This window comes from Hippoglossus stenolepis, chromosome 23 (assembly GCF_022539355.2).
Source record: "Hippoglossus stenolepis isolate QCI-W04-F060 chromosome 23, HSTE1.2, whole genome shotgun sequence".
Taxonomy (NCBI): Eukaryota; Metazoa; Chordata; class Actinopteri; order Pleuronectiformes; family Pleuronectidae; genus Hippoglossus; species Hippoglossus stenolepis.
The window spans coordinates 3,642,879-3,655,156 of NC_061505.1; the positions used below are offsets into that span (position 1 = coordinate 3,642,879).

At 42.9% G+C, this 12,278-nt stretch overlaps 2 protein-coding genes and 1 long non-coding RNA gene across 3 annotated transcripts in view; 2 read left to right on the forward strand and 1 right to left on the reverse strand.

Annotated features, from left to right (window-relative positions):
* The first annotated feature begins 222 nt into the window (after positions 1-222).
* LOC118102950 lies at positions 223-1,791 on the forward strand. The gene is made up of 2 exons (XR_004694775.2): positions 223-355; positions 861-1,791. It is a non-coding gene; the product is annotated as an uncharacterized LOC118102950 (long non-coding RNA).
* A 1,371-nt stretch (positions 1,792-3,162) lies between these two features.
* Positions 3,163-11,991, reverse strand: LOC118102983 (atrial natriuretic peptide receptor 1). The gene is made up of 24 exons (XM_035149626.2): positions 11,949-11,991; positions 10,421-10,563; positions 9,808-9,919; positions 9,431-9,563; positions 9,157-9,289; positions 8,693-8,797; positions 8,212-8,314; positions 7,878-8,023; positions 7,701-7,773; positions 7,456-7,600; positions 7,123-7,209; positions 6,894-7,037; positions 6,564-6,685; positions 6,158-6,296; positions 5,923-5,971; positions 5,740-5,841; positions 5,446-5,565; positions 5,231-5,324; positions 4,944-5,031; positions 4,475-4,614; positions 4,031-4,183; positions 3,839-3,937; positions 3,443-3,534; positions 3,163-3,354 (listed from the first exon to the last, which is right to left on the reverse strand). Exons 1-24 carry the CDS (start codon positions 11,989-11,991, stop codon positions 3,163-3,165), a joined length of 2,757 nt encoding a protein of 918 aa, XP_035005517.1.
* Positions 11,762-12,278, forward strand: part of LOC118102894 (nephronectin) — a 5,569-nt gene continuing 5,052 nt past the window's right edge. The window contains exon 1 of the mRNA XM_035149484.2: positions 11,762-12,180. Within this exon, the coding sequence (XP_035005375.2) occupies positions 12,104-12,180 (77 nt within the window). The 5' untranslated portion in view covers positions 11,762-12,103. The remainder of the gene's footprint in view (positions 12,181-12,278) is intronic.

The following is a 12,278-nucleotide window of genomic DNA, read 5'->3' on the forward strand; positions in this document are numbered from 1 at the left end:
TACAACATATATATATCTACTATATACACTTATACATACAAATGTGTGTGGTATTTATATTTATAAAACATGTATTTACTTGGTTTGCACTTATGTAACATGTATAAAGAATAAAACATATCTGTGGACAATAACAATAACTCTGAGATTCACATGAATCAGAGTGAGACCTCGAGTTTGTGATTTCTTCTTTTCGTGCTTCCTCCGGAGCAGCAGGGGGCGCTGGCGTCGTCAGCTGAACCCAGGAAGTAGCAGGGGACACGGCGATGTAAACAAGTTTCTGTGGATCCAACCTGGACCGAAGCAGAAGATGGAGCCGTTCAGCAGAAGAACCGTGGACCGGATTCACTCCGCGGTGCTTTGTTCACTCTGTTTCGTGTCGCTGTCCGGTCAGGGAAACCTGTGTTAAAACCAGCTGCTAACGGCTACCTAGCAACCAGTTAGCATCCAGCCACTGCACGTTGGTTTTCTCTGGTACACCAGCCGCTAACGGTTAGCTGGTATGCTGGTAAACTGGTGGTTAACGGCCAGTTGGTAACCAGTTAGCAACCAGTTAGCATCCTGTAACTAAATTGTAGTTAAACCAGCTGCTAACAGCGAGCCAACCACCAGCATCCAGCCAGTGCCCTCATCTTCTTAGCTGTCATACAAGCCGCTGACTGCTGCCTAGCAACCAGTCAGCATCGCTGCCATGCAGTTTAAGGACTGTCTGCGACATTAGATGTTTACTTTTGATCTTTATTCTCTGGTTTCTTATGTTTATTGACATTATTTGTATCAACTGTTATGTGATCAAACTTTGATTGTAATCTGATTACCCGAACACATCGTTAACGTCATGTGTCTTTTCTGTCTCTCAGGTCCTGCTGGCGATTGTGGTCCTGTCCTGGTCTTACGTCATCTACGCCAGCAGGATAGCAGCTCATTGGCTGCTGGAGAAGCGGACCGCCGTCCTCCGGCAGGACTGATGGTGCACCGGACTGTCGCCACGTCTACTTGGAAAGACATTGACACTCAGGGGATTTGGGTGATGAGGATCAACCCTGAATATCTCACACAAGTTGCAGGAAACGGCAAGAGACAGAGACGAAGACAAAGACGTCAACTTAGAAAGACCAGGAGATTCCAGAGCTTTTGGCGATAAGGGCCGACGCCGGTGTGGACGAGCTGTAAACAAAAACACTGATATTTCCACAGCAGACGTCACGTCCTGCCTCCTGCGGCTCTACCCAGGCTCCACCCCTCTCCTGACGAGTGACCCGGACCATCTCCCGCGGCTTCTTCACATGAGAAACACAAACTCCAGAAAATGTCCTGACACTATTTTACAGAGTTCGTGTCTGAAAACAGCTTATGTTGTAAATTTCATTCTATTTCACCCACTTTTAAAATGTATCTTTATCTTTTAAAATGTATTTAAAGATGATTTGTTGTCAGTTTTTCAACGTTTTCACAGATTTCTCAGAGAATGTTTCACGGATCTTGATGACAATAATCAGACACGTTTAGAGAACTGATATTTACGCTCTATTTATAGCTTGATTGAATTGATTGACTGTTTTTGGAGGAATGAGCTCGACTGAATGTTTTGTCTCATTTTCAGCTCATCAGATTTTTGTGAAGCACTTTGACCTGCACTGACCTCACGCTGACACCATGCACCTTTACAAGCTAATCGTTCATGCTAAGCTAACCATCCCCTATTTGTATCTTCAACCTGAAAGTCCTGCTCCTGACGAGAGACAGACATGTTTCCTGTTCTTAAAATAAATAGAATTTTATAAAACAGAAGTTGAATTTCGTGCTATTTTATATTATGTCCTATGTTTGTTCATAATTCTGATTCATACTTAACATTAGATTTTTTTTAGCGGTTAAAAAAGCTTCAGTTTCATCCAGTGTAATATAAACCAGTGTTTCCAGTCATGAGGAGTGGTGACATCAGAAACACATCAGCTCATTGTAACTATGTGTGCAGGTGTTTGTCTGATGTATTCGTTAATTAAAAGCTCGGACACACACACACTTGTTTTATAACAATGTGTTTGATGTGTGTGTCCTCAGATATGTAAATGCTCGCTGCAGAACGGACGATGAGAGAGTGGGCGAGTGCACTAAAGCTTGAATGTGAGAGGTGAGAGAGAGAGAGGAGAGGCTCTTGAATTGAGTACTCATTCTATTACCACAAACACTTCAAACACACACACACTCCCTGTCGTCTGTAATTAAAAGTATGGTTATCGTTGCTCCCTCTGCTCGTCCTCTGTCTGCTTGTGCTGTGCTCGGGCCCGGGGACATTTTTGTCAGGGTGGGGTATTCAGATAGAAACAGACTGGTAAAGTGGTAATGCGAAAACGATGAATAAAAACAATCTTCTGACTATAATAGTTATATTTCGAGTAATGGAGATATTTAATGGTGATCACATGTTTTAGAAACAGGCTCCTGACGGTTTGAAGTCTCAGATTTTAAGCTGTGGTTAAATATCAAGAGGTTTCAGGTCTACGCCTGTTTGGTGGTGACAGGATTTTTTCCCCCCCTAGAATGAACCCTCGAAGATCCAACGTCAGTGGTACCAACTTGTTGACCCACATTTCTGTTGCCCTCTGCAGCTGTGGTCGTATTAGAACCTCTCATGCAGATGGGCCCACATAACACACACTGCAGTTCTTTGTTAATCACATAAATACGTAAAATCACAGCAGCTTGGTTTGTTAAACACTTTTAATTTCATCATCTTGTTAATTAGTAAAGATTGACGTTAAGTGTTTCAGTTTTATATTCCCCCTAAACAATCTCTCAGGTCTCGTCCTCTTGTCCATCTGTTGTCATGTCGGCCATCTTGGCTGCTAACAGATACCCCCATTGATCCATTGATGATAATAATGAATCAAAACTCCCAGAAAAATAAAAACATTGAGATGAATGTAAGATATTTTATCAATTCAAATGCTCCATCGCTTCTATTTAAATTCATTTCATTCCTTTTTTGTGTGCCGAAAAAATCGAATGAAATTTCAACATCATTAAAAGTCAAAGTTTGAAAGTTTAAAGAATCATTGAATGTACAGTTTGATCAGCAAAGCAAAATGAACGTACGAACACACGACTCGTCTGCACTTTCAGCTTAACTCAATAAAAACTCATGATGAACTGAAGCGATCAGGCCGGATCCAAGAGCAAGTCGTCGTTCAGAAACCCCGGGATGGACGAATACAGCTCCCGCTCTTTCTCCATCCCGGTCTCCGTCTCCATGTTGACGTTTTTGGTCATCTTGGCGTCCTGGCTGATGTCCTTGGAGACCAGAGACGTCTTCTTCCCTTCCAACCAGTACGTTACCATGTCACCTTTCCCCTGGGCGCGACAAGACAGACCCAGAGTGTTAGCGGGCAGCTGCCAGTGTCCGAACCGTGGTGGAGGAGGGAGGGGCCTAATGACTCACCTTGACCTGCAACATTCCTCTGCACTGCAGCACGTAGCCGCCGATCTCCTCCAGCAGGTAAAATGCACTGGAGCTGCACTGGATCTTTAGGGCTGCGAAGACAGAGACAGTTTCTAACTATTAATTCATATTGACCTTTTCAGTGCTGTTTGTGTGTTTGTCAGCAGGATTACGCAAGAACTATGGAACAGAGAACTTGGGTGTTGGAGTTTTCAAACTAAAGTGACGTCAGCAGCGTTTACACAAGTTTCTGATTTAGAGGCTGAAAAACTCTGTGGTCCTTCCGGTCGAACTGCAGGACGGCGTTTTATGTTAAATGCTCGTCATATATTCGACACATATCACAGATACAGTAAAGGTAAATGTAGTTTGAAACATCGACAGTAAAGACGTTACCCAGACTGGTGGACTCCATCCTCGACGCTGTGTTGACTGTGTCGCCGAACAGACAGTAACGAGGCATCTTGGTCCCTACAACCCCCGCAACCAGCGGACCTGAAGAGCGGGAGACAGGCGTCATTGGTCGGGCAAAATAGATTAAATACTTTATTTTGATTTTTTTTTTTTTTAACCCCCCCCTGCACGTACCGGAGTGAATCCCAGCTCGTATCTGCAGCTGCATGTTGGGTTTGTGAGGGATCCTGAATGTGCGACAGACGCCAACCAGGTCCAGAGCCATGCTGGCGATCCCCGAGGCGTGGAGGATCCCGTTCTCCAGCGGCACGCCGGACACCACCATGTCTAAGCAAACACACACATTTTTGTTCGGACGGGTTCAAGTTGGGTATCCACTCAACTAAGTATTAGTTTCATCTACCTCAATACAAACAGAACCAGTCACCTAACATTGGTGAGCCAATCAAAACTGTGACCATGAAAGTGTTTGTCTATCTTTGTGAGGACCAGTTTGAGTTTGACACCTCTGGTCCTCACTTGGGGACAAATCCTCAAAATGCAGTTTCATGTTCGGGTAAGGAGCCACAGGAGTGTCCACATAAAGAAATAGGTTTACGGTCGGGTGGTGTCACTCACAGGCGTCACCGATGGTTTCCACCTTGTAGACGTCGTAGATGTCGATGATGTCGTCAAATGTTGTGTAGAGTTTGTTGAGGAAATCCACGACTTGGTAAGGAGTGCTGCTGCAGGAGAGCTGCGTGAAGCCCACGATATCACTGCACACACAAGAAGGGTTCACAGAGTCTTGACTTAGTAAAAGTACAAATACCACAGTGTAAACGTATCTCCACCAAGGCTACTGCCCTACTGTGAACGCAATAAGAAAGAGTCCTGTATTTTAAACATACTTAAAGTTTTACTGTGTAGGATTTAGCGCCATCTAGTGGTGCGGAACCTATGGTGGCCGTCAGGTAACATAAAAAGATGAAAGGTGTCTAGTATGTCCAACGAGACATTTTTTGTAACAGGATCCTAAATTATGTCTCTTTGGAAATTTGCAGATCCTGACGACTGTCTTTAAAATCTTATTTCCTTCTGTCTTTACCTGAAGAAGACGGTGGCGCTGACGTAACTCTGAGCCTGCAACGGTTTCCCCTGACGCAGATCATCAGCTACTTGCTTCGGAAGCATACCTGCAACAAAAAACATGAAAATACAACCTTCATTTAACCAGGAAATATTTTACAGGAGAGAATCTGGCCATATATACATATAAATAAGAAGAAAGTGTGACTATTACTACTGATTGATTCTTCATAAGCTTTTTGAGCAGGTTATCAAAACAAGACCTTTTTAATATATATAATGAAACGAGAAACCAAACGGTCGTACTGTACAGCAGCCGGTCAGTTTTCTGTTTCTCATGCATCAGGTCTTGAGTTCGCTCGGCCACCAGCACCTCCAGATGTTTACTGTATTTCTCCATCTGAAACAAGCCGAGTTTTACTTTCATATCAGAACCAGAACCAATGATAATTTTTTTATATTGTCCCATTCAGTCTAATACAGATCACATCCACAATCAATTATAACACATGTGATGTTACCAGGTTCATCATCATGTCCACTGGGCTGACTTTGACCGGGTTGATCCGGTGAACAAACTTCCTGATTTGTTCAAAGGTGGGTCGGTGGGCGGGGTTGTGAGAGCGGCATCGCCGGATCAGCTAAGAACACACAAGGGACAAAAGGCATCAAGATGAAGTCAATCAAGCTCTATTTGTACAACACCTTTCATATATGTTCATTATGTCAACATTAAAACTATTAGACAAATAGAAATATAAAAAGTAAAACACAATAAATCGGATAGAAGATGATTTAACAATAAACCTTGGTACCTCCACGTAGTCAGCAGGACACGGGCAGGTGTTGTCGGCTTTACTGGTTATCAGTTCAGGTAGAGGAGGACACCAGGCACACTCCAGGTTGGACTCCTCCACCTGGAAAGTATTTCATTAATTTACGTTTCCTTCATATTATTAATGTCTCTTTTCTGAATGAAGATAAAAAAAGTGACTTACGGGGACGGGATCACTGCGAGTGGCGATCTCCAGCAGGATGATGGAATAACTGGGAAGAAATACAGATGATGCACAGTGTAATTTTTAATGTGTGTATTTGTATTTTATGTATCAGAGGAGAATTGTTATTTTTTTACTATATATTAATTATATAAATGTGATCTTTTTACATTTCGGGAGAGGTTAGGTGGTCCGTAGTCCTGTAAAGTGACAAAAAACCGAATAGGTGTGATACCTGAACACGTCTCCGGTCAGCGTCGGCTCCATGTTGGAGTTTTGAAACTCGGGCGGCATGTACACCTCCAGCAGTCTCTGGTGATAGGTGGAAAGAGGCTCCGCCCCATCATCCCTGCGATACATTCTCAGTCCATAGTCTGGCAGGACGGACCACGTGTCAATCATAAAATATATCAGAACATAACGTCACAGTGACATTAACCTAGTTTTAATGTTTAGTAAACTATTATGTTTTACACTATAAGTACTTCTAAAGTAAATTTTGAATCTGAATTCCTACAATATATATATTTATATTTTAGTCATTTCTTATCTCAAATTATCAGACGCTTTTTGTCTTAAAAAAAAATGTAAGTAAACTGTGTAGATTTAATTCATCCTCATATATACGACAGCATTCCTACCTGTTATTTTACAAACCCAGCGGTCGTCTAAGACACAGTTCAAAGACTTGAGGCGACCGTGGCAGATCTTGTGTTGATGGAGATACGACATCCCTCTGGCGATGTCGTTGGCGAAAGAAAACCTGGCAGACAAACACAGATTGTACAGAACTTAAAAACTTCTTACACAGATCACCTGGTGTGGTTACGTATAAATTCTTTGATATTAGTGGAAATCCTCATTCTCTTATATCGTAAATTAAAGCCAGTTCGATAATATTGGCTAATAGGAGCCTTTCACAGACATGTTGGTTTTATGTTAAAAAAGCCATAGAGTGTCATCGAGTTTACCTGAAGCCCCAGTTGAGCGGGATCTCCTCGTTCAGGAGGACGTCGTTAAGGCTTCCTTTGGGGCAGTATTCTGTCACTATGGCAACATTTGGAACCTCAATACACCCACCAGTGAACTTACAGAGGTTCGGATGATCCAGTTCCCTAAAGACGGAGAAAGACAGAACTGAAATACAAGACAGGGTCATTTTAAACAGGGACGTATGACGAGTGTTTGCTTGTGTGTTACCTGACTTGTTTGACTTCCTGTCTGATGGTTTTGGACAGAGAGAAAGTCTTTGTCTGAATCCTCTTGATGGCCACCGTCCTGCCGTCACTGGAGGAGAAAATTTGTGTTAACATTTACAAATATGAATAAATATAAAAACCATCCAGCTTTCTTTGTCATGCAAAGGTGTTGTAGACTTTTCCCTAATGACCTGCGGGTGTAAGATGCTATCATAGAGTATTAATAAAGATGGATGACATGACAGACTTTGATGATTCCTCATCTCTCTTTCCTGATACATAATTTCTCTGCTGATGACCCTGATGAATATAATAAATGAATGAAGTAGCGTACTATATCCCGGTGCAGGTGAACATTGTTTTTCGGGTCCCTGGTTGTCCCGTGCACGAGCTGAGAGCAGTTATACAGCTGGTGTTACTGTCGCTGTTCCCCTGCGGTACGCTCATGATACTGCCCATGGTCATACGAGCTTCATGATCTACAGAAAGAGAGGGGGACTTGTTGTTTCTCAGTTTGTTCCGGCTTCAGAAACCAGTTTCAAGCCGTTCTAACCGTTTTGACCTGGATCATTTCGGTACCTTGTTTTATTGTGGAGAAGTCGATGATCCAGCTCTCGTCCCACAGCAGCTTCTGTTTGTGGTACTTCAGCCACTGCACAAGACAGATTCTTTGACTAGTATTCATCGGCTGGTGTTGAGTATTTTGGTGCGTTTTGTTTAAGCACATCATGTTTACTGTGACGTGTGAATACGCACCACGGCGGTCAGTATGAGGCAGAGGCAGAGCAGGCTGAGCGGTAAGCTGATGGCCAGCTTGGTGGCGGGGGTCATGGGGCATTCGCCACAGTCAGCTGAACAGGTGGAACAAAGCTCCGCCTCCTCACAGACACCGTCACCACAAACTTTGAGCAGAGAAAAAACGAATGTCAACACTATGTTTAGAGGAGGGACACTATTGGAACCGTGTAAAAAGGGTAATATGACCCTTCGTGGTTGCTGAAATTCTGTTCCCTGTAAGATGGTAGTCTGGTGATGCTCGGGGTATTTCTCCCTATAGTCATGCAGGCAGATAGAGAAGGAACAAACAAACCAACAGCAGGCAACACGGTGCTCTTGGCCTCCAGAGCAACCTGCATCTGACCAACTCGAATGTGAGCGATGAGGGACGTCAAACCAGCATGGACCAAAACCACCTGCAAGACAAACCAATGGTCCTGTATTATACCTCTTCTACAAATTAGCTGTCTTTTCAAACCCGAATCATGTCCCTACTCTTGAAATATCATTCCCTGAAACCTTGATGTTAACATTAGGACAGTAAAGCACATGAGCATGTTTTACTCTAAAGTTATTGAATAATGTACCAAGTACCAATTTCCTTATTGCAGAGACTCAGCGGTTTATCGTAGAAACAGGTAGGAATAGTTTCAATCTGGACGTCCAACTCGTAGCAAGAAAGTGACCAAGTCTGCTTCCCAACTTGTTGAGCTTTTCCTCTAATGTTTTAAGACTTCAGGGAAGTTTGGTCGAGATTTTAAATTGAAAATACGATACAGATTAAATAAACTTACTTTGGCCGTCCAGTTGCTCTGCGTCAGCTTGCCGGACGTAGAGAGGGTGTGCGTGAAGATTTTTCCATCGTCAGGAATCCAGGGGCCACAGATGCTCTCGGATGTCTGCAAGTTCGTTTAGTTTATTAGTTTAATGTCTTTTCAAAATGTCATTTAGTCAAGGGTTAGGGTTCGGGTTGAAGGGTGAATACCTGCTGACATACAGAAGTTACTGCACTTGAGTTCAGGTCAAAGGTTCCGGTACTTTACCTCGTACATCTCAAGAGAAACAGGTCACGACTTGAAGATATGACAGCGCTAATATTTGTGGTATTTGCCTTTTACCGTTAGCAGACCCTGGGTGTTGAACTAAATTCAAACCAACTAGTTTCGAGGCTTGTTCATCAGCTGTGATCAGGAATACTTTTGACATTTTTATTGGAAACATCGCATGAGCTAAAAATGAAGAAAAGATACTGGTGTACCATGTATCCCAGAGGACAGGAGTGGATGTTAGCGTGATGAATGCAGCAGTTTTCTCCATCTGCGTCTTTCCAGTTGGCCGGACAGTCGTGATGTTCACAGAAGCTCCGAGCTGCTTCGGCGTTTACGATGGAACTAAACATATAAACACACCAGACCAGGATCAGAACCAGACCAGGATCAGAACCAGACCAGGATCAGAACCAGTCGAATCTACAGGTCCAGTCTTTCATCCACTTTAATTATTCATCAACAAGTGTAAACAGGCGCATTAACCTGTGTGTGAAGATGTGGTTTTCAACAGCCCAGTGGTAGAACGAGTCCTGAGCCGTGACAGAGTACGTGACGCTGAACACCTCGCCAGTCTTCACCGTCTCAGGGGGACGGACGATCCAGGCCATCTCCAGACCTGAGTGAGAGACAGCGCACTGACCAATCCAGCCCAACTCATTTATATGTGGTTTAAAAACAGGTATTTATCTCTAAAACCAGTATCATATGTATTTATTATCAAAATAAAGTGTTATCTGTTTTTCTTGCCAAAATACAGTATTGTATGTAATTGTTACTAAAACAGTATCCCAGTAGTGTACGTATTTGTCAATAAAATACAGTACAACTATCATATAATATATAGTGTGTACTCGTGTCACCTCCACAGTCGATCATGTTGTATTCGTTGGGTTTGTGGAGAGGCCAGCAGTCGTACTCGCTGTTGTCCAAGTCGTGCCAACAACATGTCGGAGCAATACAGCAAACACACACCTGGTGCCAACACAAAACAACACACGGGAGTCATCAGGAGGAAAATATCGTGTGTGTCATTTAAAACTGAACTTATTTGATGTGAGGTTTTTAAATCAGGTTTCTTGTTCTAGGACTCCACAAAAATATGAAAAGCAAATGTCTGGAATCTTTTTGATGAATAAAATAATCAAACGTGAAGACTTGAATGAAACCATCACTTTCCTCTTCACACAAACTGCTTCAGTTTAATTCTTTAAATTTATAATGTTTTTGTCATTTATTAACGATCAAGCAGAAACCACCGGAAAATCATTTTAGAGCCACAACTTCCAATTAAAATGCAGCATTTCAACCAGTGTTCCAGATACATTTACTGATAACAACCTGAAATATGTTTAAATACCCTGAATTTAAACACAAAATAATAATCAATACATTTCATATGAAACTTAAAATCTGACATTTAACATCTCATTGATGAATTAAGAGTTAAAAGCACATGTTTGAATGATGTCTCACCCAGAGCAGAAACCAAACCACTTTCTTCATGTTGCAGCTGAATGACGTCTCTGTGTCTGTCTCTCTGTCTCGAGTGGACAGACGAGTGTCGTGGACATGTGCAGCGTCCGAGCTGCTGAGTCCAGACTGAGTGATGAGCAGAGCTGCAGGAGACAAGGTGGTCGAGCGAGGTAGGAGAGAATAACCAGAAGGAGAGAGAGAGATGGCACCCTGCTGCTGAGCACCTTTAACATGGAGCTGATTGTAATGTTCACTGCTCTCTAGTGGTGGATGATGTTACTGCACTGGCCTCTGGACTCATTTTACCACGAGCCCTTTTTCAGAGACTGTCCTCTGCCTAATACCATAACATTGAAATTGGCTGCAGTTCACCTAGAGGGCGCTCACAAGGTGGCCCTCGATGAAGTAAAGTGGACGGAACTGAATGGCTAGAATAATTATTTACGCCATTCATTTAAATATAGACAAATATAGTGATGATTATGAATCAGAACTGAAATGAAAAAATTGTCCCTTCGAGGGAGATTTAGCCCATATCTCGTTAGCATTCTGCTCATGCTAACGCGTGCTGATTGGTCAGTTAAGGATGTGCGACAGGCACATGTAAATCAGGCTAACATGGCAGCTGCTAACTTTATTCAACGCTCGCACACAGACAGACGTAAAGTGTCATGTGCTGCGTGACAGCCACAGTTACAGAAAGGTATTAAACATTTAAAATTACGGAACAATATTTATTGGTTCTAACCCTTTTGAGGAAAACAAAAAAAACTGTCAGAAAAATGGGCCGAGACGTCATGATTGACAGCTGAGACTGACTCCTGATTGGTTGATCAGGACCTCAGCTCTTTGCTCTGTTTCAGTTTTGACTTATTTTGTTTGTTTGTTTCCTGAAGACATGATGTCATTACACAGAGAGAGAGAGAGAGAGAGAGAGAGAGAGAGAGAGAGAGAGGAATGGAGGGATAGATAGATAGATAGATAGATAGATAGATAGATAAATAGATAGATAGATAGATCGTTTATCTCTTGTTGGTTGTTTTTTTATTTACATGTTTACTTTCGAACTTGTTTACAGTCAGATACTGAAGAAGAAAAAACTAACGACTCTCCCCTTCCTCCCTCCCCCTCTGTATCTTTCTGTCTCTCTCTCTTTCTCTCTTCCTCTCTCTCTCTCTCTCTCTCTCTCTCTCTCTCTCTGTCCTTCTCTCTCTCTCTCTCTCTCTCCTCACTCTCTCTCTCTCTCTCTCTCTCTCTCTCTCTCTCTCTCTCTCTCTCTCTCTCTCTCTCTCTCTCTCTCTCTCCTAAGGCATCTCTCTCTCTCTCTCTCTCTCTCTCTCTCTCGACCGATCACGTCGTGCACGAGGACAATCCTCTGAGAACTCCCTCCATCTGAACGTTGGGTCGCGCGCTATCCTCTCGGGCACGAGCACGAGCACGCGGTTCGGTTTTGTTTATTTTCTTTGTTTTAAAGTTGCGTGTCTTTTAACGTCAGAACCCGCGAGCGAAGCTTCGTGTGTGACGTCACCTCTAACGGAATCGGGGAAGCTTAACCGCGCGTGACTCTTCATGTCGGATCTTTCCGGTGACCGGTAGTTCTCCTGTCCGGTACCGGGACCTGAAGAGCTGGTCTCTGATTGGCCCACCTCTCTTACCTGCGTGGGTCCCGGGTTAAAGCTGAAGATGATAACCCGGGTCAGCCTGGTTCTTCTGTCCTGGTTGTTAACATGGAGCAGAGCTCAGCTGCTGGATTCTAACAGGTCAGAAAAAAACTCTTTCTTCATCTATACAAATAAAGTTTTTATTATACAGTGCTTTATAAATAAAGATTTTTAACAACAATGATTTCAGACATTTT

What these genes read in the sequence shown, in the direction of transcription:
- LOC118102983 (XM_035149626.2), bottom strand. Translation starts at nt 11,991, where the DNA reads ATGAAGAGTCACGCGCGGTTAAGCTTCCCCGATTCCGTTAGAG. An exon ending in AACCACATCTTCACACACAG is followed by an intron (nt 9,290 to 9,430) that starts GTTAATGCGCCT and finishes TTATATGTTTAG; the next exon opens with TTCCATCGTAAACGCCGAAG. An exon ending in GAGGAATGTTGCAGGTCAAG is followed by an intron (nt 3,355 to 3,442) that starts GTGAGTCATTAG and finishes TGTCGCGCCCAG; the next exon opens with GGGAAAGGTGACATGGTAAC.